Raw genomic sequence first — 27,007 nt, forward strand, 5'->3', positions numbered from 1 at the left:
TTAACTTGACTTGAATGGCCTAATTCTGCACCTATCACTTATTAACATAAAAACGTTAGTCTGAAGAAGGGTCTCGACCCGAAACGTCACCCATTCCTTCTCTCTAGAGATGCTGCCTGACTCGCTGAATTACTCCAGCATTTTGCGATACCTTATATTTGTACCAGCATCTGCAGTTATTTTCCTACACAACATAAAAATGTTTGTTGCTTGCTAACCAGTCAGTGAAATGACTGTACCTGATTACAATCAAGCCATCCACAGTGTACAGATACATGATAAACGGAATAACTTTCAGTGCGAGATATAGTCCAGTAAAGTCCGATTAAAGATAGTCTCAAATGAGGTAGATGGTAGGTCAGGATCGCTTAGATGTCGATAGGATGGTTTTCCATCCATAATCTCCAGAGGTGCTGCCTGACCCATTGAGTTACTGCAGCACTTAGTGTCTTATATAGAAATACACGGTGGCGCAGCGGTAGAGTTGCTGCCTCACAGCGAATGCAACGCCGGAAACTCAGGTTCGATCCTGACTACGGGTGCTGTCTGTACGGAGTTTGTACGTTCTCCCCGTGACCTGCATGGGTTTTCTCCGAGATCTTCGGTTTCCTCCCACACTCCAAAGACGTACAGGTTTGTAGGTTAATTGACTGGGTAATATGTAAAAATTATCCCTAGTGTGTGTAGGATAGTGTTAATGTACGGGAATCGCTGGGCGGCGCGGACTCGGTGGGCCGAAGGGCCTGTTTCCGCGCTGTATCTCAAAATCTAAAAAATCTAAATCTAAATCTAAAATACCTGTAAAGTACAAAATAACTGAGGCATTGTAAGCTGCTTGTGTTGATGTGCATATATCCTACAACAGAGATGGACACAAAATGCTGGAGTAATTCAGCTGGACAGGCAGCATCTCTGGAGAGAAGGAATGGGTGACGTTTCAGGTCAGACTGAAGAAGGGTCTCGACCTGAAATGTCACCCATTCCTTCTCTCCAGAGATGCTGCCTGTCCCGCTGAGTTACTCCAGCATTTCATGTCTATCTTCGACTTAAACCAGCGTCTAGGACTAGAGGTCAGAGCCTCAGAATTAGAGGACATTTTTTTAGGAAGAGGATGAGGACAAATTTCTTTAGTCAGAAGGTGGTGAATCTGTGGAATTCGTTGCCACAGAAAGCTGTGGAGGCCAATTCGGTGGATATTTTTAAGGCAGAGATAGATAGATATTTGATTAGTACAGGCGTCAGAGGATATGGGGAGAAGGCAGGAGAAAGGGGTTAGCAGTTCAGCTATGATTGAATGGCGGAGTAGAGTTGATGGGCCGAATGGCCTAATTCTACTCCTATCACTTATGATATGACCATCGAGTCTGCTCTGTCATTCGATTATGACTGGTATATTTTTCCCTCAACCCTGTAAAGTTTGAGGCCTTTACTGATCAAGAACATATCAATCTCCGCTATAAAAACACCCATTATTATGGTGTTTAATAATTATAAACATTATTATTTAATGTTTAAATAACAGCCTCCACAGCCATCTGTGGTAATGATTTACACAGATTCACCACCCTCTGGCTGAAGAAATTCCTCCTCATCTCCATTCTAAACGTATGTCCTTTTATTCTGAAGTTGCGCCCTGTTGTCCTAGACTCTCCCACGACACAAAACATCTTCTCCACATCCATTCTATTTGGGCCTTTCATTATTCGACGTTACAAAGCAACTTACGATGGGGTTCCGTTCCGAGAAACCCATCGAAAGCCGAAAATATCATACGTCGAAATGCATTTAATACACGTGATCACGTGGCCTGGAAGCGAGCAAAGTCGAAATAAGGTAGGTTGAAGCATCGTTAGCCGGGGGGCACCTATATTGTATTCCGCCTCTGAAATTCAGTACTATGAACACCAGCACCGGCCATCAACAGTGGATTTCTAGATAAACCCTGTGTGCCTCTGTTACAGAGACCGAGGGAACAACTGCAGATGGGGAGCAGTGAGAGATGGTCTTACGTGATTACCATCCGAGAGAGAAGGAGAATCGATTCAAAGTTTAGTTTAGTTTAGAGATACAGCGAGGAAACCGGCCCTTTCGGTCCACCGGGTCCACGCCGACCAGCGATCCCCGCACATTAACACTATCCTATACCCACTATGGACAATATTTACATTTACCAAGCCAATTAACCTACATACCTGTACATCTTTGGAGTGTGGGAGGAAACCGAAGATCTCGGAGAAAACCCACACAGGTCACGGGGAGAACGTACAAACACCGTACAGACAGCACCCGTAGTCAGGATCGAACCTGGGTCTCCGGCGCTGCATTCGCTGTAAGGCAGCAACTCTACTGCTGCGCCACCGTGCTGCACCTTGTCCCCTCAAAGTATGCATACTTTGAGAATACCTCACAATGGAGCTTTCTGAAGAAGGTGTCCGACTTGAAACATCGTTCATCTATGTCCTCCTGAGATGCAGCCTGACCCGCTAGGTTACACCAGCAATTCATGGGCTTCTGATGTACATTGGAACACTCTTTGTAACATATTCTTGCTATTGAGGGCGTGCAGCGTAGGTTTACTAGGTTAATTCCCGGAATGGCGGGACTATCGTTTGTTGAAAGACTGGAGCGGCTAGGCTTGTATACACTGGAATTTAGAAGGATGAGAGGAGATCTTATCGAAACGTATAAGATTATTAAGGGGTTGGACACGTTAGAGGCAAGAAACATGTTCCCAATGTTGGCGGAGTCCAGAACCAGGGGCCACAGTTTAAGAATAAGGGGTCGGCCATTTAGAACGGAGATGCGGAAAAACTTTTTCAGTCAGAGTTGTGAATCTGTGGAATTCTCTGCCTCAGAAGGCAGTGGAGGCCAATTCTCTGAATGCATTCAAGAGAGAGCTAGATAGAGCTCTTAATGATAGCGGAGTCATGGGGTATGGGGAGAAGGCAGGAATGGGGTACTGATTGAGAATGATCAGCCATGATCACATTGAATGGCGGTGCTGGCTCGAAGGGCTGAATGGCCTCCTCCTGCGCCTATTGTCTATTGTCTATTGTCTATATAGATATGACTTTTGCAGTCAACTGACTGTTCTTTACTTTAGACTGGAGATACAGCACGGAGACAGGCCCTTCAGCCCACCGAGTCGGCGCCGACCAGCAATCACCCCGTACACTAACACTATCCTACACACTAGGGATGATTTACAATTTTACAGAAGGCAATTAACCTACAAACCTGTACGTCTTTTGGAATGCAGGAGGAGTCCGTCCGGAGCACCCACAGAAAACCCTCACAGTCACAGAAAGAACATGCAAACTCCGTACAGGTCGCACAAGTGGTCAGAATCGAACACAGGTCTCTGGCGCTGTGAGGCAGCAGCTCGACCGCTGCGCCACCGTGCCACCCTTTTACACGACTAATCTACGTTTAGTCTCTCACTGTGGTTTAATAAGCCTTTCAACCAAGACTTGGTTTTCGTGTCTGAGTTGTGGTTGATTCACTTATCCATGTGCTTGGCATGTCCTAACAAACTGAAAAAACCTGCACTAGATCAACTGCAATCAGCTAGTCCCACAAAAGGAGAGGGCAGAAACACAAAGAAGAATTCAAGTCCTTCTATCAAATTTATGGTTTCTCATTACTTTCAGTATTACCAAAAAAAAATGTTTTGCTTGCATCTGTTCTTAATGGATTTTAGCTGTAAAATTCCATGGATGAAACATTTGCCGTGCGTAAATTTCCTGCACGCCACCCACGAAGAGAAGAACTGTAGATGGTTTACTGTAGCAAATGTTTAGAATATAATACGATTGCCCCAAATTAATGCGGAGGGAGGAATTGCAGATGCTGGTTTAAAGTGATGATAGACACAAAAAGCTGGTGTGGGAAAGAACTGCAGATGCTGGTTCAAATCGAAGATAGACACAAAATGCTGGAGTAACTCAGCGGGACCGGCAGCATCTCTGGAGAAAAGGAAAAGGTGACATTTCCAGTCGAGACCCTTCCTCAGTCTGAAGAAGGGTCTCGACCCGAAACATCACCTTTTCCTTTTTTCCAGAAATGTTGTCTGAACTACTGAGTTACTCCAGCTTATCTTCGATTTCAGACAGCATCTCTGGAGAAAAGGAAAAGGTGAACTTTTCAGGTCGAGACCCTTCTTCGGTCTGAAACGTCACCTATTCCTTTCCTCCAGAGATGCTGCCTGTCCCGCTGAGTTACTCCAGCTTATTCTGCCCCAAATTAATTTGAGTTATGAGCAGGCTGCAGCAATAATTGACAATTTTATTTGGATATTGGAAACTGGAAGAATAATTCATCAGAAGTTTTACACTTAATCTCCAGAGCCTTGGCTCAATGATATCACGTCGCCATGAAAAGTACAATTATACCAAATGTATGCTATGAATATAATTAACATACAAAATCTGAACTAATAGTTGTGGAAAATTTAACAGTGATGCAACTGAGGTCATAAGGTCATAAGTGAAATGGGGTAGAATTAGGCCATTCGGCCCATCAAGTCTACTCCACCATTCAATCATGGCTGATCTATCTTCCACTCCGAACCCCATTCTCCTGCCCTCTTCCCATAACCTCTGACACCCGTACTAATCAAGAATCTATGTATCTCTGCCATAAAAATATCCAAGAATCTATCTATCTCTACCATAAAAAGCCTCGACAGCCTTCTGTGGCAAAGAATTCCACAGATTCACCACCCTGACTAAAGAAATGTCTCCTCATCTCCTTCCTAAAAGAACGTCCTTTAATTCTGAGGCTGTGACCTCTAGTCCTAGACTCCCCCACTCGTGGAAACATCCTCTCCACATCCACTCCATCCAAGCCTTTCACTATTCTGTATGTTTCAATGAGGTCCCCTCCCCCACCCCCTCGTTCTTCCAAACTCCAGCGAGTGCAGGCCCAGTGCTGTCCAACGCTCATCCCAGGTTAACCAACTCATTCATGGATCTGCCTCACAGCTCCAGTGATTCAGGTCCAAGCCCTTTCAACTGTAGAATTGAGAGAGACAGCATGGAAACAGGCCCTCTGCCCACTGGATCCGCACCGACCAGATGGCAATAGAGGGAAGTCAATGGATATTTTATGGCGGAGATTGACAGATTCTTGATTAGTAAAGATGTCAGGGGTTATGGGGAAAAGGCAGGAGATTTAGATTTTTTTTAGAGATACAGCGCAGAAACAGGCCCTTCGGCCCACCGGGTCCGCGCCGCCCAGCGATCCTCGCACACTAACACTATCCTACACCCACTAGGGACAATTTTTACATTTGCCCAGCCAATTAACCTACAAACCTGCACGTCTTTGGAGTGTGGGGGGAAACCGAAGATCTCGGAGAAAACCCACGCAGGTCACGGGGAGAACGTACAAACTCCGTACAGACGGCGCCCGTAGTCAGGATCGAACCTGAGTCTCCGGCACTGCATTCGCTGTAAGGCAGCAACTCTACCGCTGTGCCACCGTGCCGCCCAGGAGAATGGGGTTGAGAGGGAGAGATAGATCAGTCATGATTGAATGGCGGAGTAGACCTGATGGGCCGAATGGCCTAATTCTGCTCCTACAACTTATCAACTTATGTGATCACCACTGGTTCTATCCTACGCACTAAGGTGAAGTTACAATTCACAGAAGCCAATTAACCTGTGAACTTGAACTTCTTTGGAGTGTGGGAGGAAACCTGAGCTCCCGGAGAAAGTCCACACAGGTCACGGGGAGAACGTACAAACTCCGTACACACAGCACCAACAGTCAGGGTCGAATCCGGGTCTCTGGCGCTGTGAGGCTGCAACTCTACTGCTGCGCCACAGTGCCGCCCTGATCGTCAGTGCTGTCTTTGTGGAGTTTGCATGTTTTCTCAATGCTAGATTTTCCCCCAAGTGCCCTGCTTCTCCCCACTTCCCAAAGGCCTGTAGATTGGTCGGTTAATTGGCCTCTGTAAATTGCCTCTACTGTGTACGTCAATTGTACAATCCGGTGGGAGTTGATGGGAATGAAATGGGATCAGAGTCGGATTAAAAAGCTTTTATGCTTTATCTGCGCACTGTGGACAGCTTGATTGTATTCACACAGAGTCTTTTCTTTTACTGGATAGCATGCAACAAAAGCTTTTCCCTGTACCTCGCTACGATACGATACGATATGATAGAACTTTATTTATCACAGGAGGGAAATTGGTCTGCCAGCAGTCATAAAACACAACAAGATACAAGAAACATGAAATTAAAGTGATGAGTGGAAAGTCCAGCACTGGGAATGCGCAAAGATTGTAGAGGGGGGGGGGGGGGGAAGGGGAGTCAGTCTACCCCACGACAGAAGTGGGAGGAGTTGTGCAGCTTGATAGCCACAGGGAAGAAGGATCTCCTGTGGCGTTCTGTGCTGCATCTTGGTGGAACCAGTCTGTTGGTGAAGGTGCTCCTCAGGTGGAATTCTCTGCCTCAGAAGGCAGTGGAGGCCAATTCTCTGAATGCTTTTAAGAGAGAGCTAGATAGAGCTCTTAAGGATAGTGGAGTCAGGGGGTATGGGGAGAAGGCAGGAACGGGGTACTGATTGAGAATGATCAGCTATGATCACATTGAATGGCGGTGCTGGCTCGAAGGGCCGAATGGCCTCCTCCTGCACCTATTGTCTATTGTCCATTGTCTATTGACCAGTGTGTCACGAAGGGGGTGAGCTGTATTGTCCAGGATGCTCCGCAGTTTGAGGAGCACCCTCCCCTCCAAGACCACCTCGCGTGAATCCAACTCCGCCCCCAGGGCGGAGCCGGCCTTCCTGATGATCTTGTTGATCCTGTTGGCGTCCGCGGCCTTCGCCCTGCTGCCCCGGCGCACGGCAGCGAAGAAGAACATCTGCAGCATCTTACTGCACTTTGAAAGAATGGAGCCTCCTCAGAAAGTCCCTTCTTATACAGTGACAATAATAAATGAAACCAAAACAAAGCCGAGAAGTAAACCTTCAGGAGATCATCTTGACGTCATTCTGAACACAGCCTGCTTAAAACTACCTCAACAAAGCCTCTGCAAATGCTGGGGAGAGGTGGGGATGGGTAGGGGGTGGGGGGGGGGGGGGGGTGGGAACAAGTTTTTCCTTAAAGATTAACAGCAGTATATTACTTGTACTGATGTACTGCAGAATTATAGACGGCTATGGCAAAAAGTCTGACTGAAGAAGGGTCTCGACCCGAAACGTCACCCATTCCTTCTCTCCTGAGATGCTGCCTGACCGCTGAGTTACTCCAGCATTTTGTGAATAAATGGCAAAAAGGAGGTCATTTGGCCCATAATGTCCAAGCCACCTTTTAGACTACATCTGAGCTCTTGATTCATAACCCTGAAGATTATAACTCTTCATTCTCTTTCAGGTACATGCTTAGTTCAGTTTAGGTTAGAGATACAGCGCGGAAACGGGCCCTTCGGCCCACCGAGTCCGCGCCGACCAGCGATCCCCGCACACCAGCGCTATCCCACACTCTAGGGACGATTTGCAATCTTTACCAAAGCCAATTAACCTACACACCTGCACGTTTGGAGGGTGGGCGGAAACCGGAGCACCCGGAGAAAACCCCGGGGATCACGGGGAGAACGTACAAACTCTGTACAGACGGCACCCGTAGTCAGGATCGAATCCGGGTCTCTGGCACTGTGAGGCAGCAACGCCCCACGTGGTTAAATATAATAATGGCTTCCGCCTCTATTTCAAGCAGAGTGTTCCAGATGTACAACCACTCGAGTTTTTTAAAAAAACTTCTCATCTCCCCTCTAATCCTTTTACTAATTAACTTAAATCTATGTCCTGAGTTATTGATTTCGCTGCCGAGGGAAATAGGTTGCTTCCTGTTCACCCTGTCTGGGCCTCTCATGATCTTGCGCAGCTTAATTAAATCTCCGTTCAGCCTCCTTTGCCACAAGAAAACAGCCCCGACTGAATCAGTCTCTCCTCATAAATATAATTCTCTCGATCTGGCAACATCCCCATTAATCTCATACTCACTCCCCTCTAATGCTCTCACATCCTTCCCTGTGGAAAAGTGACCAGAACCGTACACACCGTATTTTGTACAAATCCACCACTATCTCCCTTATATTCTTTGCCCCAGTCACAGAGAGTCAAACAGCACGGAAACTGGCCCTTCGGCCCAACGCATCCCCATCTATGCTCGCCCCACCTGCCCACGTTTGGCCCATATCCCTTACCATTAGTTACTGTTGGTTTTGTTCATTGTCACGTGTACCAAGGTACAGTGAAAAGCTTTTTTATTGCGTGCCATCCAGTCAAAGGAAAGACTGTACATGATTACAATCGAGCTATCCACAGTGTACAGATACAGGATAAAGGGAATAACATTTAGTGCAAGATAAAGTCCAGTAAAGTCCGCTTAAAGATAGTCTTTGAAGATCTCCAATGAGGAAGATGATAGGTCAGAACCGTTCTCTAGTTGGAGATAGGATGGTTCAGTTGCCTGATAACAGCTGGGAAGATTCCATGGATCTGGAGGTGTGCGTTTTCAAACTTCTGTAACTTTTGCCTGATGGGAGAGGGGGTAGAGGGAGTGGCCGGGGTGAGACTGGTCCTTGATTATGCTGCTGGCCTTGCCGATGCAGCGTGAGGTGTAGATGGAGTCAATGGAAGGGAGGTTGGTTTGTGCGATGGTCTGGGCTGCGTCCACAATTCTCTGCAATATCTTGCAGTCTTGGCAGGAGCTGTACCCAAAACCAAGCTGTGTGATGCATTCCGTCCGATAAGATGGTTTCTATGGCGCATCTGTAGAAGTTGGTGAGTGCTGAAGCACTTCAAGATCCTCAGTTCTCTTCGTTGCAGCCTAAAACTACCATTAAAACTAGTAATTTTGTCAGGAAATTACAGTCAGTGGAGGTTGGGTCTATAAAAAACAGAAGAACTGAGAGGCTTAAAGTGCATTTCCAACGACTATAGCAACACAGGTGCACAAAGCAGTTCAGAAAGCTTATGACAACTATCCCTTTTATGCTTATTGCAAGCGAGCTTTATGCGGTACTGGTAAATGTCGGCGGGAACAAACTGGGCCATCATTCCACTGAAACATCAAGACCAAACGAGGACTGGGCCATCGTTCTGTTGAACACCTTTGCGCAGTCTGCCTGGGACTACCTGATCTCCCGGTTGCTAAACATTTTAACTCCCCCTTCCATTCCCACATTGACCTTTCTGACCTGGGCCTCATCCATAGTCAGAGTGAGGCCAAACACAAATTGGAGGAACAGCACCTCAAATTTCGCTTGGGCAGCTTGCAACCCAGCAGTATGATTATTGACTTCTCTATCTTCAAGTAACCCTTGCAACCTTCTCTCTCCGTCCCTCCCCCACCCAAGTGGATGTACTAGTTTGAAGAAGGGTCTCGACCCGAAACGTCGCCCATTCCTTCTCTCCTGAGATGATGCCTGACCTGCTGAGTTACTCCAGCATTTTGTGAAATAAATACCTTCGATTTGTACCAGCATCTGCAGTTATTTTCTTATACTTCTTGTACTAGTTTCAAAGTCGTCCTGTTGAGTCTCATTGTCCGTAAGTCGTTTTCACCTCGCACACAGCTAACAGTGGACTGTCTCCTTTATCATCGTTACATTTTTGCATTCCTTTATTCATTTCTTCTATATCTCTCTACATCACCGTCTATATCTCTCCTTTCCCTTTCCCCTGACTCTCAGTATGAAGAAGGGTCTCGACCCGAAACGTCACCTATTCCTTCTCTCCAGAGATGCTGCTCGTCCCGCTGAGTTACTCCAGCTTTTTGTGTCTATCTTTGGTTTGAACCTGCGCCTGCAGTTCTTCCTACACACTGGGAAATGTTAACTGGTTTATCTATCAGTCTTTCCCCGCTGAAACATTCAGCGTGGTAAGAAGTGGCTGAATGCCACAACCAACTATGTAAAGAGCACTCCACGCAACGCAGCTTGATAACTTAATCCAATTTGAGAATCTAGCCTCTTCAACATTGCACCCATTGTTATCACTTCAACTGGCTGGATTAGGGAGTATTAGCTACAAGGAATCTCCCTCGTACGCGATCTCCCGGTTGCCAAAAGCTTTAACTTCCCTTCCCATTTTGACCTTTCTGTCCCGGACCTCCACCATTGTCAGAGTGAGGCTCACCGCAAATTGGAGGAACAGCATCTCATATTTCACTTGGGCAGCTTTAGTTTAGTTTAGTTTAGAGATACAGCGCGGAAACAGGCCCTTCGGCCCACCGGGTCCGCGCCGACCAGCGATCCCCGCACACTAACACTATCCTACACCCACTAGGGACAATATTTACATTTACCAAGCCAATTAACCTACAAACCTACACGTCTTTGGAGTGTGGGAGGAAACCGAAGATCTCGGAGAAAACCCACGCAGGTCACGGGGAAAACGTGCAAACTCCGCAGACAGCACCCATAGTCGGGATGGAACCCGGATCTCTAGCGCTGCATTCACTGTAAGGCAGCAACTCTACCGCTGCGCCACCGTGACTACCAAGCGGTATGAATATTGATTTCTCCAACTGCAAGTAACCCTGCATCCCCTCTCTCTCCATCCCTCCCCCACCCGAGTCATCCTACTAGTTTCACCTTTTCCTGTTGAGTTTCACTGTCTGTATAACCAGTTATCACACCTTCTCCACAGCCAACAATGGACCATTGTGGGCTCCACCTTTCCTTGATCATCGTTGCTTTTTGCACATCTCTCCATCCTTTGCTCTATTTACCTTCAGACTCTCAGTCTGAAGAAGGGCCTCGACCCGAAACACCACCTATTCTTTTTCCCCAGAGATGCCGTCTGACCCGCTGAGTTAATCCAGCCTTTTGTGTCTATCTTTAGCTGCAAGGAAAGGTAGGACATACTTGGAGAAACAAGGAAATGCAGACGCAGGTCTATTTTTAAAAAGTCACACAGTACTGGAGTAACTCAGCCGGTCAGTCAGCATCTCTGGAAAACATGATCAGGTGACGTTTTGGGTCGAGCCCTTTTACAGATTGATTGTGGTGAGGGAGAGAAAGTTTAAAGAGAGGAGAGGCCGGATAAAGCCTGGTGAGTCGCAGGTAGACAAACTTGGATTGTTTTCTCCGGAATATCAGAGCTTGAGAGGATGGAAGTAAATAAAATTCTGAAAGGGATAGATAGAGTAGACAGTGGGAATCTTTATCCCAGCTTGGAAATAACACAGACAAGAAGGCATAGCTTTAAGGTCAGAGAGGCAAAGTTTAAAGGAGATGTAAGTGGCTTTTAAATAGGCACACATGAATATACAGAGAATGGAGGGATATGGATCACGTGTGAGCAGGTGAGATTAGCATATCTTGGCATCAAGTTTGGCACAGGTATTTGGGCCTAAGGGCTTGTTCCTGTGCTGGATCTCTGGGGGGAGTTGCGCAGATCGCCGGCCTCACTCTCTCATCCCGGCCTATCGGGTTCCAGCATCAAGACATAGTCGGGACGGCTGGGGACAGGTCAGGATGCAGTGGATGGTCAGAAGTGTCCAACGTATCTCACTCTGCCCACGACGCTTTGCTGGGATGGTCTTTCTGCCCGTTTAACCTTCTGGTGGTTTCCTCTGCGCAATCCGCCGAACCCAGGCTTCACATGCGAGGTAGACAAGCCCTAAAGCCGCTGGAACCAACGACTTGCCGACTGTACATGTGGCATGCACACAAGACAGTGGAGACATCGTCGGGGCGGGCTTGTCCAACTCCCGTACAAGTCCCATTTAGGACTTGCCCACTGCCCCACTGGAATAGGACATAATAAAATTTTGAACAATCATCTTTAGTTTTCTTTCTATCGCTGTCGAAATATATATCTCAAATCTGACTAAACCACCTCACGAGAGCACAAATGAATGTGAATGCATTTCAATGACAGTCTGGCCTTATCTGGCAGCTCCCAGGGTCAAAAGCAGAAATCAGGTGATTTTTTTTTCGAGATTGTAGGCACTCCTTCCTGATCCATCACAATTCCTAAATTACAGGTAAAGTTGCTGCGTCGCGGTGCCGGAGATCCGGGTTCGAGCCTGACCTCGGGTGCTGACTGCGTGTGGAGTTTGCATGTTTTCCGTGTGACTGCGTGGGTATCCTCAGGGTGCTCCAATTTCCTCCCACGTCCCAATGACACGCGGCTAATTGGCCGCTGTAATTTGGCCCTTGATTTAGATTCGGCTCGGCCGCGGGGCCTTCCATCGCCCGGTACGGCTCGGCCGCGGGACCTTCCATCTCCTTGCAGGGGCTGCGCAAGTCGGGAGCCTCGGTCGCCTCGGCAGAAGTCAATAGACAATAGGTGCAGGAGGAGGCCATTCGGCCCTTCGAACCAGCACCGCCATTCAATGTGATCATGGCTGATCATTCTCAATCAGTACCCCGTTCCTGCCTTCTCCCCATACCCCCTGACTCCACTATCCTTAAGAGCTCTATCTAGCTCTCTCTTGAATGCATTCAGAGAATTGGCCTCCGCTGCCTTCTGAGGCAGAGAATTCCACAGATTCACAATTCACTGACTGAAAACGTTTTTCCTCATCTCTGTTCTAAATGGCCTACCCCTTATTCTTAAACTGTGGCCCCTGGTTCTGAACTCCCCCAACATTGGGAACATGTTTCCTGCCTCTAACGTGTCCAACCCCTTAATAATCTTATACGTTTCGATAAGATCTCCTCTCATCCTTCTAAATTCCAGTGTATACAAGCCTAGTCGCTCCAGTCTTTCAACATATGACAGTCCCGCCATTCCGGGAATTAACCTAGTAAACCTACGCTACACGCCCTCAATAGCAACTATCTGTCCGTGGGAGAAGCATGGGGGAAGAGATTTTTTTTTGCCTTCCATCACAGTGAAGGGGTGTCTGGAGGAGTCACTGTGATGGATGTTTGTGTTAAAATTGTGTGTCTTGTGTCTTTTACTCTGTACTGTTGTGGCTGGTTGGCAAATGATTTTCGTTCAATTCATTTTGAATGACAATAAAGGTAATTCAGATTCAGATTCAGATTCACATTAGTTTAGTTGAGAGATGCAGTGCAGAAAGAGGTCCTTCGGCCCACCGAGTCTGCACCGACCAGCAATCCATGCACACTAACACTATCCGACACGCATTTGGGACAATGTACAATTTTACCAAAGCCAATTAACCTGTAAACCTGCACGGCTTTGGAGTGTGGGAGGAAACCGGAGCACCCGGAGAAATCCCAAGCAGGCCATGGGGGAGAACGTACAAACTCAGTACCGACAGCATCCGTGGCCAGCATAGAACCTGGGTATCTGGCGCTGTAAGGCAGCAGCTCTACCACTGCGCCACTGTGCAGGTGGATGAGAAAGTGGGATAACACAGAACTGGGCGATCGATGGTCGGCATGGACGCGGGGGGACAAAGACCTATTTCTGTGCTGTATCTTCCAATCCACCATGTCAATCAGTCAAAAGCTCGCGGTAATCTCTGCATGGTCAATGTCTTTATCTGCCGACTGTCAGAAACCTAAGAAACTGATGCGGAAAGTATGCTGAAATTCATATGAAATGCTTGAGACCCTCAGTCTGAAGAAGGGTCTCGACCCGAAACGTCACCCATTCCTTCACTCCAGAGATGCTGCCTGTCCCGCCGAGTTACTCCAGCGTTTTGTGTCGTCTTTGGATTAAACCAGCATCTACAGTTCCTTCCTATACAAGCTGGTAATTACTCCTGTGTAGTTCCGGATAAATGGCCTTGCATGTTTTGGGTGAATGCTCTGTGCCTGACAATGAAGGGCCTGCACAAAAAAAACCTGTGTTAAGAGTTACTGCTTGATTCGCCTTTGCCTAATGCCCAGAAACAGACATTAATCGCAGGAAAATCATCTGCATCCTCTTCATGGGCCATGAACTAGGGGCACACTTATGATCAAAGAAGGAGAATACAATTAGGTAATTGTTCGCAAGACCGAAGTCTTGCTTCTTGATAATTATTGGATTTCTATCTTGGTGCATTTGGTAAAAGCATCAGTGCAATTCCTATTAAAGTTGCACATGCCCATTTTGCTTTTTGTTTTCAAAGTAGCTCCATGTTTGGGATCTTTGATCCTCTGCCAGGTGAAGCCAATTAAAGCGTAGCTCAAGGGGAGCCGAGCCCAAATTACAACCGTTAAGAGTTAGAAGGTCATGAACCATTTAAGCATCATGCTCAACCGAGTAAAAATTGACTCACAGAACTGCGTACCACCTTAAACATTTCTGCTTTTACTTTTAGGATTCTGGCGAACGCATAACTTTTCGGAACGAGGCGAGGTTAGGGGAATTAAAGAGAGTTTCCATTTTGGACAGAAAGCACGATCTGCCTGCCCAGATCAAACATTGAATAATCATACGTTCTGTACCCAATAATATGTTTCGGTTCCAACCTCTAAAGAGCAATCGCACTGAACCAGGGTAAAGTTTTCTATTTCCAGCACAGTCATCCTGATAATATCAACTGAAGCTGATTTCAGGCTGGTTTTCATGTTCAGAAGTCACAAGAAGAGAATTAGGCCAACCGGACCCGACTGCGAGTGCTGTCTGTACGGAGTTTGCACGTTCTCCCCGTGACCTGCCTGGATTTTCTCCGGGAGCTCTGGTTTCACCCCCCCCCCCCAACCCCCACACTCCAAAGACGTTCAAGTTCATAGATTAATTGGCTGCTGTAAATTGTAAATTGACCCTAGTGTGCAGGATATAACCAGTGGTGATCACATAAGTTCATGAGCAGAATTAGGCCATTAGGCCCATCAATTCTACTCCGCCATTCTACTCCCTCTCAAACCGTTCTCATGTCTTCTCCCCATAACCCCTGACACCCGTACTAATCAAGAATCTGTCAATCTCCGCCCGTAAAAATATCCATTGACTTAGCCTCCATCAGCCGTCTGTGGTAAAGAAATTCCTCCTCATCTCCCTTCTAAAGGTACATCGTTTTATTCTGAGGCTGTGCCCTCTGCTCCTAGACTCTTCTACTAGTGGAAACATCCTCTCCACATCCACTCTATCCAGGCTTTCACTATTCGGTACGTTTCAACGAGGTCCCCCCTCATCCTTCTAAACTCCAGCAAGTACAGGTCCAGTGCCCAGCCTTGTCCTTCGAATCCATGCTGCTGAGAAACCAGGTTGAAAATTCACACTCATCTGACATGAATTAATTCCCGCTAGCAAAGACCATTGGAAATAGGGAGTGAATCACGTAGAGTATTGGGCGTTAATTTTTTATTAGTACGGGTGTCAGGGCTTACATAGAAACATACAAAAATAGGTGCAGGAGTAGGCCATTCGGCCCTTCGAGCCATTCAATACGATCATGACTGATCATCCACAATCAGTACCTCGTTCCTGCTTTTTCCCCATATCCCTTGATTCCGTTAGCCCTAAGAGGTAAATCTAACTCTCTCTTGAAAACATCCAGTGAATTGGCCTCCACTGTCTTCTGTGGCAGAGAATCCCACAGATTCACAACACTCTGGGTGAAGAGGTTTTTCCTCATCTCAGTCCTAAATGGCCTACCCCTTATTCTTAAACTGTGATCCCTTGTTCAGGGCTCCCCCAACATCGGGAACATTTTTCGTGCATCTAGCCTGTCCAATCCTTTAAGAATTTTATTTGTTTTTACAAGATCCCCTCTCATCCTTCTAAATTCCAGTGAATACAAGCCCAGTCGACCCATTCTTTCATCATATGTCAGTCCCACCATCCCGAGAATTAACCTGGTGAACCTACGCTGCACTCCCTCAATAGCAAGAATGTCCTTCCTCAAATTAGGAGATCAAAATTGCACGTAATACTCCAGGTGCGGTCTCACCAGGGCCCTGTACAACTGCAGTAGGACCTCCTTGCTCCTAAGCAAATCCTCTTGCAATGAAGGCCAACATGCCATTGGCTTTCTTCACTGCCTGCTGTACCTGCATGCTTACTTTCAGTGACTGATGTGCAAGCACACCAAGGTCTCGTTGCACCCCCCTTTTCCTAATCTGACACCATTCAGATAATAATCTGCCTTTCTGTTCTTGCCACCAACGTGGGTAACCTCACATTTATCCACTTTATACTGCATCTGCCATGCATCTGCCCATTCACCCAACCTATCCAAGGCACACACTGCCACCCAGCTTTGTGTCATCCGCAAACTTGGAGATGTGCATTACAGCTACATTACACTGCACTACACGTGACAATATAATTTATTGTCACGTGTAGTGCACAGGTACAGGTAGGTACAGTGAAAAGCTTTTAGTTGCGTGCTATTCAGTCAGTGGAAAGACAATACATGATTACAAGCAAGCCATTTACAGTGTATAGATGCACGATAAGGGAATAACGTCTAGTGCAAGATAAAACCAGCAAAGTCCGATCAAAGGTAGTCCGAGGGTTACCAATAAGGTAGATAATCGTTCAGGACTACTCTCTGGTTGTGGGAAGAAGGAAGGAGATTGGGGTTTAGAGGGAACGATAGATCAGCCGTGATTAAATGGTGGAATAGAATTGATCGGCAAAATGGCCTAATTCTGCTCCTATCACTTACGAAATTATGAACTTAATGGATTTTCTAGATGCTGGTTCATACATGACAAAGGCACGGCTAATTCAATCACCACTGTGATGTCTAACTTAGGGCTGGGCATTAGAGTCAAATTAGAATTATCCCATAGACTGCTCAAGCAACATCTTAATATCTGCATGCTTGCTTGCTTACAAGGCACATCTTCCCACAGCATTATACCTGGATATGTCCTGGCTCACTGGCATCAAATCAGCAGTCATATCGCACGGTAACAGACCCTTCAGCCCACCACACCCATCCTAGCCCTTTCCCCCCCATCTATCCCAATCTTATTTGCCCACATTAGGTCCATATCCTATGCCTATTCAATTTAAGTGTCAGTCTAAATGCCTCTTAAACAACTGATTATCTGATTACATCACCTCCTCTGGTTCCACACACACATCAACTACTCACTGTTACCCCTCAGATCTCTAATGTACCAATCAAGTGGTTGCTAGGAATCTTCCCTTTTAACATAGCACATAAAACACAGCACAGGAACATTGCGCAGCACGGTGGCACAGTGGTAGAGTTGCTGCCTCACAGCGCCAGAGACCCGGGTTCCATCCTGACTAGGGGTGCTGTCTGTATGGAGTTTGTACGTTCCTCCCGTGTCCGGCGTGGGTTTTCCCCAGGTGCTGCGGCTTCCTCCCACATCCCGCAGACGCACAGGTTTGTAGGTGAATTGGCTTTGGTTATAAATGATCCCTAGTGTGTGCAGGATATTGCTAGTGCATCGGGATCGCTGATCGGCACAGACTCGGTGAACGGAAGGTTATTTTTCCTCGCTGTATTTCTAAACTAATGTTTGTGCAGAACATGGTGCAAAGTTAAACTGATCCCATCTGCCTGTACAGGATCCATAACCGTCCATTCCCTGCACATCCATGTGCCTATCTGAACGTCTCTTACACGCCACCATTGTAACCTCCTCCACCACCACCAACCTCTGTGTACAAAACCTCTTTTCGCATGCATTTCAGTTAAAGCTCGGTGAAACGTTTCAAACGGGACCTCTTCAGATAGTGCAATACCATTGACAAAAAAACGGAAGGAACGGTTTTGTAGAACATCAATTTTATTTGTTGAAAAATGCTGTACTTTCAGAACAAATGAGTAAAATGTACATTCGGTAACAGCTAAATGTGCACATTAAAAATGTGTAACATTTCTAAATCTACAGGACTGGATGCTCATGCAATGAAATGGATCCAAACAAATGAAATATAAGCACCAAAACAGAGTCTAGAAATGTTTTTGGCGTTGAGCCACCATTGCAAATTACTCTGAGGCTGACTTTGAAAGTCATATGAAGTGCGAGAATTTCAGTCGTAAGGTTAACAGAACAGCATGGTCGGGCTTCTTTGTGTAAATCCACATCAGTTGCAATGCAACTTTCCTTATTGATCGTTGCAAGTTCTCTCTGTTTCAAACATGGAGCACAGCAGGTGAAATTTTGCAGCCAGCTCTTAAAAGAGCTTACCACAATCTGGGTGTGCACTGTGTAGTGTGTGGTGTGCAGCGTACAGCATCTATAAAATTGCATTGCCGTTATTCGCAGTGGCTAGTCCAACTGTAGCTCCCAGGACCAGAGCCTTGAAATAAATGAGCGCAGCTGGTCGACCCACTGCCTCACGGCGCCAGAGGCCTGTGTGTAGTTTGCAAGTTCGCTCTGAGACTGCGTGGGCTTCCTCCGGGTGCTCCGGTTTCCTCGCACATCCGAAAGACACGTGGGTTTGTAAGTTAATTAGCCTCTGTGATTTGCCCCTCAAATGTTGAGATGGATGCAAAAATGGGATAATATAGAACTAGTGCGAATGGGTTTAGTTTAGTTTAGAGATAGAGCGGAAACAGGCCCTTTCAGCCCACCGGGTCCGCGCCGACCAGCAATCCCCGCACATTAACACTATCCAATACCCACTAGGGAATTTTTTTCCATTTACCAAGCCAATTAACCGACTGTATTTCTTTGGAGTGTGGGAGAAAACCGAAGATCTCGGCGAAAACCCACGCAGGTCACGGAGAGACCCGTAGTCAGGATGGAACCCGGGTCTCTGGCGCTGCATTCGCTGTAAGGCAGCAACTCTACCGCTGCGCCACCATGGTCGGCGTGGACTCGGTGGGCCAAAAGGCTTGTTTCGATGCTGCATCTTAGTTTAGTTTAGTTTAGCTTATCTTCGCCTAGCTTAGTTTAGTTTAGTGATACAACGTGGAAAGAGCCCCATCAGCCCACCGAGCCCATGCCCACCGAGCCCATGCCGACCAGCAATCACCCAATACTAGTCCTATCCTACAAAATCGGGACAACTTACAGATGCCAATTAACCTACAAACTTGCATGTCTTTGGAGTGTGGGAGGAAACCGGAGCACCCAGAGAAAACCCACGCGGTCACAGAGAGAACGTACAAACTCCGCAGACAAGATCCATAGTCAGGATCGAACCCGGGTCTTTGGCGCTGTAAGGCAGCAGCTCCACCAGCTGTGCTGCCACTAATTAAACCTCATTAAATTAAATGTGAGCAATGCTCTTTGAATTGCTGGGGAGAGTATTAAATAAATGACTGGATGCTGCAATGATGAAAGTCAGGTGGAGGATCGTCCTAGGCGGTCAGGAAGACGGGGAGCAGCTGGGGAAGAGAGTGCATCCAGGAGGCACGTTCTTTGCGCATGGGGTCCACAGAGACCTCCAGGAGTAATGGAGATGTTCATAGACTGCTTTCGTCCCACAGAGAGCTCCTGCAGCTTCCTGACGCGAAAGCCTGGTTGCAATTACGAACATGAGAAACAGAAGCAGAAGTGGGCCAGTCAGGTTCGAACACACCCTTAAATAAGTACAACATTTCCCGGAATTATTAACAGCACTGCGACATTTATGTTCAGAGTTGTGTTTACCAGTTTCTAGTCCTGACTATTTTGCGTCAGTCATACTAACATTTCAGTAGGTACTCGGACTTCTTGTAAAAGGACATTACCATCCATTTAACGCTATTAGTCTTTATTAACTTGAACATCAGTGGTAAGTCAACCGAATGGCTAGACCAACTCTGGTCTAAGTTCAGGTACATGGATAGGACAGGTATGGAAGGATATAGACCAAGAGCAGGTTGGTGGGACTAGTATAGATAGATGGGACATGTTGGTCGGTGTAGGCAAGTTGGGCCGAAGGGCCCGTTTCCACGCTGTTTGATTCTATGATTCTATGCAGGGTTTTAAATCGCCAGGGTTTGTGAACTCAGTTTCTCTAGATTTAGATTTAGGTATATCATATCATATCATATCATATATATACAGCCGGAAACAGGCCTTTTTCGGCCCACCAAGTCCGTGCCGCCCAGCGATCCCCGTACATTAACACTATCCTACACCCACTAGGGACAATTTTTACATTTACCCAGCCAATTAACCTACATACCTGTACGTCTTTGGAGTGTGGGAGGAAACCGAAGATCTCGGAGAAAACCCACGCAGGTCACGGGGAGAACGTACAAACTCCTTACAGTGCAGCACCCGTAGTCAGGATCGAACCTGAGTCTCTGGCGCTGCATTCGCTGTAAAGCAGCAACTCTACCGCTGCGCTACCGTGCCGCGTTTAGTATTGTCACTGTGATTTCAACGCTGAGGTAGCAATGGGTGGTCATGTAAGGGGGTGTCTTTCATCCTCTGTGTCTGAGGCGTTCTTTTTGACTGGCTGCAGCTCTTCAGATTCCAGGAGGTGCAATGCCAGAGAGTAGGTAGATGTTGTCGGTCTCAAAGCCTGAGGTGGAGACAGGTGAGGGGGGGATTTGATCAGCAGATGGGTGGAGTAAATGACAAAAGCTGGAGGTGCAAAGGAGACAAAAGGGTGTCAGGTACTAACAGGTGGAGGAGTCAACAGGTGGAGTGTCAGGTACTAACAGGTGGAGAAGCCTGAAGGAGGAGGATGGATGAAAGGGGACGGGGAGGAGAAAGAAGGGGGTGAAAGGAAAATGGAGGTTTCAGGAATGGGAGACGAGTGTACAATGGGATCAGAAGGAGCAGGGCAAGAGCAGGGCAAGAGGGACGATGGGTCAAGAGATTGCAAGAGAAATGGGAGTGCACCAGGGTGTGGGTGAGGCCACAGGAAAGAAAGAGCATGTAGGGAAGAATTACTTGACGTGCGGCATTAACTGGTGATTACAAAAACTAATCAGATCTCAGACTTCAAGAAAGTCCAGCGAGGTAGTCCTCTCAATTCATTAACAAAACCATGAAGAGCTTTCAATTTCATATTAAGCACAGGCAAGAATCATTCAAAATTCACGCCAAGTATATCTTATGAGTCATAAGAAATAACAAACAGAAGATCAGAGAGTTTTATTTAATTTGCCCTTCATTATTGTTTTTAAGAATTTCATTGTTCCATTTTGGGACATGTGGCAATAAAGCGCCTCTCTCTCTCTCTCTTTCTCTCAAGTCAAGTCAAGTTTATTTGTCACGTACACATAAATGTGCAGTGAAATGAAAGATTACCCACAGTCCAACAACAAGAGCAATAAAAACAAGCAATAACACACACAATCAAACAAAAAGAACCATCCATCACAGTGAGTCTCCTCCAGTCACCTCCTCACTGTGATGGAAGGCCAGGATGTCTTTTCTCTTCCCCTGCCGTCTTCTCCCGCGGTCAGGCTGTTGAAGTTGCCACGTTCCAGGCCGCTCTCTCTCTCTCTCTCTTTCTTTCACCATAGTTCGTTTTTTTTATGATTACCATTCTCTAATTCATACCACTGCCTTGAGAGCCCCACATTAACTTTAGGCGGCACGTTGGCGCAGCGGTAGAGTTGCTGTCTTAGAGTTGCAGCACCAGAGACCTGGGTTCGATCCCGACCACGGGTGCCGTCTGTACAGAGTTTGTACGTTCTCCCTTGTGACCTGCGTGGGTTTTCTCCGAGATCTTCGGTTTCCGCCCACACTCCAAAGACGTGCATGTATGCGGGTCAATTGGCTTGGTGTGTGTGTGTGTGTGTGTGTAAATTGCCCCTAGTGTATGTGCGAGGTGATCGCCAGTCGGCGCGGACTCGTGCTGTATCTCTAACCTAACTAAACTAAGCTTGGTGGCTGCTCATTCCTCTGTGAGGTCAGCGCAATTTGGTTTTGCCATCCCTCAATACAAGTGAAAAAAAACAAAAAATAACATAACCAAACATTAAAAAAACATAACCACACAATCTTCAAAGCCACCATCAGGACCCTTCAGAAACAATGAGTCAAGGAAGGATTTCAAAGTCATAAACAGGCAAACCGATGTTGTGGATGAGTAAAAATGTTGAACTATCCCACAATCTTTTCTTTTGCAGCGGTAAATATTTTTCCTTCGATGAACTGGTGCAGTGGGAGCAAAAATAAAAGAGCAGATCAAGTAAAAGAGCAGCCAAAATTAACTGAACTTACGGCAAGTCTTCAAGTTTGGAAGCTTCATGACGTGGATCAAGGAGATCGTAACCACATTCATTGTAAATTTCCAAGTAGGAAATGTGGGTTGTGTAGACTTTGCTGCTGTCCTGGTCCAAGAGAAATGAAACAAAAATAAAACTGTGAACGAGTCCAAGAAAAGATGTTTGGGTGTAGAATTTGCCCAAACATCCACAATTTAACCTTTTCATTTTCAGATTTGCAGCTCCATAGTTTCCTGCAACCATTTATTTCAAATATCTTCAGATTAGATACTTCCCAATCATAGAGTCATAGAGCGATACAGCGTGGGAGCAGGCCCTTTGGCCCAACTTGTCCAGACCGACCAACATGCCCCATCTGTACTAGTCCCACCTGCCTGCTGTTCGCCCATATCCCTCAAAACCTGGGGTAGACACAAAATGCTGGAGCAACTTAGCGGGTCAGGCAGCATCTCGGGAGAGAGGGAATGGGTGACGTTTCGGGTAAAGACCCTTCTTCAGACTGATGTCAGGGGGACGGGACAAAGATAGGATGTAGACAGAGACAGGAAGACTAGTGGGAGAACTGGCAAGGGGGAGGGGATGGAGAGGGGAAGCTGGGACTACTTGAAGTTAGAGAAGTCAATGTTCATACCGCTGGGGTGTAAACTACCCAAGCGAAATATACGGTGCTGTTCCTCCAATTTGCGCTGGGCCTCACTCTGACAATGGAGGAGGCCCAGGACAGAAAGGTCAGATTGGGAATTGGAGGGTGAGTTGAAGTGCTCTAAACATGTCGTATCCATGTACCTGTACAAATGTCTCTTAAACGTAGCAATAGTACCTGCATTAACTACCTCCTCTGGCAGCTCGTTCTGTACATCCACCACCCTTTGTGTAAAAATGTTAACCCTCAGGTTCCTATTAAATCTTCCCTCACATTAAACCTATGTCCTCTGGACTCTGTGCATTTACCCAATCTATTCCTCTCATGATTTTGTACACATTCGGTTGACATTTTATTATAGGGGAGGATTGAAGGGCGAGTGGGGGGGGGAATAGAATATAATTCTTCATTGCACAGTTTCAGAGACCAGGGTGCTGCCACCTCTCACTGTGGCATTGGGTAACTTAGTGCACAAGGGCTATATTTTACACCAGCTCCACCATTACAAAGCTAGTGAAGGAACTCGGGCAAGGCACAAGGATGGGGGTTATGGATAAGAGATCCACCTGCAGGAGGATGCACATTTTAAGCACCACGGATCTGGTCATGCCATTGGGCCATTGAGTCAAACAGCTTGGGAACAGGCCCTTTGGCCTAAGCTGATCAAGATACCCCATCCGAACTACTCCCACGTAGGCCCATTAAACGAGCCCCGGACGCAGGGGGCAAATTTGATCCGCTGATCTGTGCGGAAGTCCTGACGCGGTCAAGAACGGCCACCTCACCTGACCTACACACCACATTTTCAGAGGGGATGGGGGGGTGGGGGGAAACGTCCATGTGGGGTGGGGTGGGGAAGACCATCAGTTGCCAGAAAATCGGTAGAGGACCAGTATTCACATGCAGAATTTGAAACAGGTGGCAATTAACTGTTAGATACTTAGATACTTAGGGACAATATACTTAGGGACTTAGATACTTAGGGACAATATATATAATTATTTGGATAATCAAGGCCTGATTAGAAACAGTCAACATGGATTTGTGCCTGGAAGGTCATGTTTGACTAATCTTCTTGAATTTTTTGAAGAGGTTACCAGGGAAATTGATAAGGGCAAGGCTGTGGATGTTGTCTATATGGACTTCAGTAAGGCATTTGACAAGGTTCCACATGGAAGGTTGATTAAGAAGGTTAAATCGTTGGGTATTAATAGTGAGGTTGCAAGATGGATTCAACAATGGCTGAATGGGAGATACCAGAGGGTAACGGTTGACAATTGTATGTCAGGTTGGAGGCCAGTGTCTAGTGGAGTGCCCCAAGGATCTGTGTTGGGTCCACTGTTGTTTGTCATTTACATTAATGATCTGGATGATGGTGTGGCAAATTGGATTAGTAAATATGCAGATGATACTAAGATAGGTGGAGTAGTTGATAGTGAGGTAGATTTTCAAAGTCTACAGAGAGACTTGGGCCTTTTGGAAGGGTGGGCTGAAAGATGGCAGATGGAGTTTAATGCTGATAAGTGTGAGGTGCTGCATTTTGGTAGGACAAATCAAAATAGGACGTACAGGGTAAATGGTAGGGAATTGAGGAATGCAGTGGAACAGAGGGATCTGGGAATAACTGTGCATTGTTCCCTGAAGGTGGAATCTCATGTGGATAGGGTGGTGAAGAAGGCGTTTGGTATGCTTGCCTTTATAAATCAGAGCATCGAGTATAGAAGTTGGGATGTAATGTTGAAATTGTACAGGGCATTGGTGAGGCCAAATCTGGAGTATGGTGTGCAGTTCTGGTCGCCAAATTATAGGAAGGATGTCGACAAAATGGAGAGGGTACAGAGGAGATTTACTAGAATGTTGCCTGGGTTTCAGCACTTAGGCTACAGAGAGAGGTTGAACAGGTTGGGTCTTTATTCTTTGGAGCGTAGAAGGTTGAGGGGGGACTTGATAGAGGTTTTTAAAATTTTGAGAGGGACGGACAGAGTTGACGTGGGTAGGCTTTTCCCTTTGAGAGTGGGGAAGATTCCAACAAGGGGACATAGCTTCAGAATTGAGGGACAAAGGTTTAGGGGTAACATGAGGGGGAACTTCTTTACTCAGAGGGTTGTGGCTGTATGGAATGGGCTTCCGGTGGAAGTGGTGGAGGCTGGCTCGATTTTATTATTTAAGAGTAAATTGGATAGGTATATGGATAGTAGGGGATTGGAGGGTTATGGTCTGAGTGCAGGTAGATGAGACTAGGTCAGGGAGAATGGTCGGCGTGGACTGGTAGGGCCGGACAGGCCTGTTTCCATGCTGTAGTTGTTATATGTTATATGTTATATATGTTAACTAACTACTGGGGATAACCAAATTCTTTCAGGGATAGAAATATCTGCAGATACCAGGTCTGGCAAACATGCAAGTCAAAAAGCACATTGATGGGGTTAACTTTTAACGGCCTTCTGAAATAACCCGGCAAGCCACATCAGTCAGTTCAAAGGACAATTAGGGATGGGCCATAAATAATGGCCATGCCAGAGCAATGTCCAACATATAAAGATGATATTAAAAGAAAGAGCATTCCACAAGATCCAAACATGAGGCATCCAGTCAGTGTTAGCACTTTTGCTGAAATTCCTAAGCATTGCACACACAAGTGCCATGGTATGCGGAACAATTAAAAGACCATTGAAACGAAAGGTTAAAAAAAGCATCGACATTTATCCTTGCAAACTTGTACTAAACGCAAACTAAATTTCAGCCGTGTTCATATTTCATCCAGTTTAGTTTAGAGATACAGGGCCACAACAGGCCCTGCAGCCCACTGAGTCCGCGCCAGCCATTATTATCTGAATGGTGTCAAGTTAGGAAAAGGGGACGTACAACGAGATCTGGGTGTCCTAGTGCATCAGTCACTGAAAGGAAGCATGCAGGTACAGCAGGCAGTGAAGAAAGCCAATGGAATGTTGGCCTTCATAACAAGAGGAGTTGAGTATAGGAGCAAAGAGGCCCTTCTGCAGTTGTACAGGGCCCTAGTGAGACCGCATCTGGAGTACCTGTGCAGTTTTGATATCCAAATTTGAGGAAGGATATTCTTGCTATTGAGGGCGTGCAGCGTAGGTTTACTAGGTTAATTCCCGGAATGGCGGGACTGTCATATGTTGAAAGACTGGAGCGACTAGGCTTGTATACACTGGAATTTAGAAGGATGAGAGGAGATCTTATCGAAACGTATAAGATTATTAAGGGGTTGGACACGTTAGAGTCAGGAAACATGTTCCCAATGTTGGGGGAGTCCAGAACAAGGGGCCACAGTTTAAGAATAATGGGTAGGACATTTAGAACTGAGATGAGGAAAAACTTTTTCAGTCAGAGTTGTGAATCTGTGGAATTCTCTGCCTCAGAAGGCAGTGGAGGCCAATTCTCTGAATGCATTCAAGAGAGAGCTAGATAGAGCTCTTAAGGATAGCGGAGTCAGGGGGTATGGGGAGAAGGCAGGAACGGGGTACTGATTGAGAATGATCAGCCATGATCACATTGAATGGCGGTGCTGGCTCGAAGGGCCGAATGGCCTCCTCCTGCACCTATTGTCTATTGTCTATTGTCTATTGACCAGCGATCCCCGTACACTAGCACTATCCTACACATTAGGGAGTTTACAATTTTACCAAAGCCAATTATCTGCAAACCTGGGCATCTTTGGAGTGTTGGAGGAAACTGGAGCACCAGAAGAAAACCGACACGGTCATGGGATGAACGTGCAAACTCCGTACATACAGCACCCTTAGTCAGGATCAGACCCAGGTCTCTGGCGCTGTAAGGCAGCAACTCTACCACTGCGCCACCGTGTCGCCCAAAATTCGCCCACCTCTGAAATTTAGTATCACAAGAGTCAGTTGGTATCACAAGAGTTAGTCAGTGTTGTGTAGATTTAGTGTAAGGGAGCAAGAACACATTATCTACGCTGTAGTCTTTTTGTTAACAATCTGCTGTGATTCTTTCATCCTCATCTCAATATTTTCTGCACAAGACTATCTGTACGACACTAAGATAATTCTTCAAGTTCCAATTCACGACTTTATAAATGTCAACATTTTTACTTCACTGGTGGATGCAACCAAATCCTTTCACTCTTCCTTTTCTCTCCTTCTCAAACCCTTTTGTATTCTTTTCACCTCAAGCCTTTGTCACTTCCTCCAGCCATAACCTACCCCTATTCCTCCCCCCCACCAATATCCCCCTATTACTTGCCAGGCTTTGTCCTGTCCCCTCCTTTTTTTCCAGCTTTCTTTCCCCTAATCTATCACTGAAGAAGGGTCCAAACCCAAAATGGTGCATGTCCATTCCCTCCATTGACCCTCGATAACCATCAGCACGGGGGGCACCTCAAGGTTGTATGCTCAATCACAAGT

General features: G+C 46.5%; 1 protein-coding gene across 2 annotated transcripts in view; it reads right to left on the reverse strand.

Annotated features, from left to right (window-relative positions):
- The window catches only part of kif6 (kinesin family member 6), a 466,382-nt gene that overhangs the window by 373,761 nt on the left and 65,614 nt on the right, over positions 1–27,007 (reverse strand). For both annotated transcript variants that reach the window (XM_078398770.1, XM_078398768.1), the window contains exon 5: positions 21,966–22,075. In XM_078398770.1, the coding sequence (XP_078254896.1) occupies positions 21,966–22,075 (110 nt within the window). The remainder of the gene's footprint in view (positions 1–21,965; positions 22,076–27,007) is intronic.

The sequence above is a fragment of the Rhinoraja longicauda genome, chromosome 5 (assembly GCF_053455715.1).
Source record: "Rhinoraja longicauda isolate Sanriku21f chromosome 5, sRhiLon1.1, whole genome shotgun sequence".
In the NCBI taxonomy this organism is placed as follows: domain Eukaryota; kingdom Metazoa; phylum Chordata; class Chondrichthyes; order Rajiformes; family Arhynchobatidae; genus Rhinoraja; species Rhinoraja longicauda.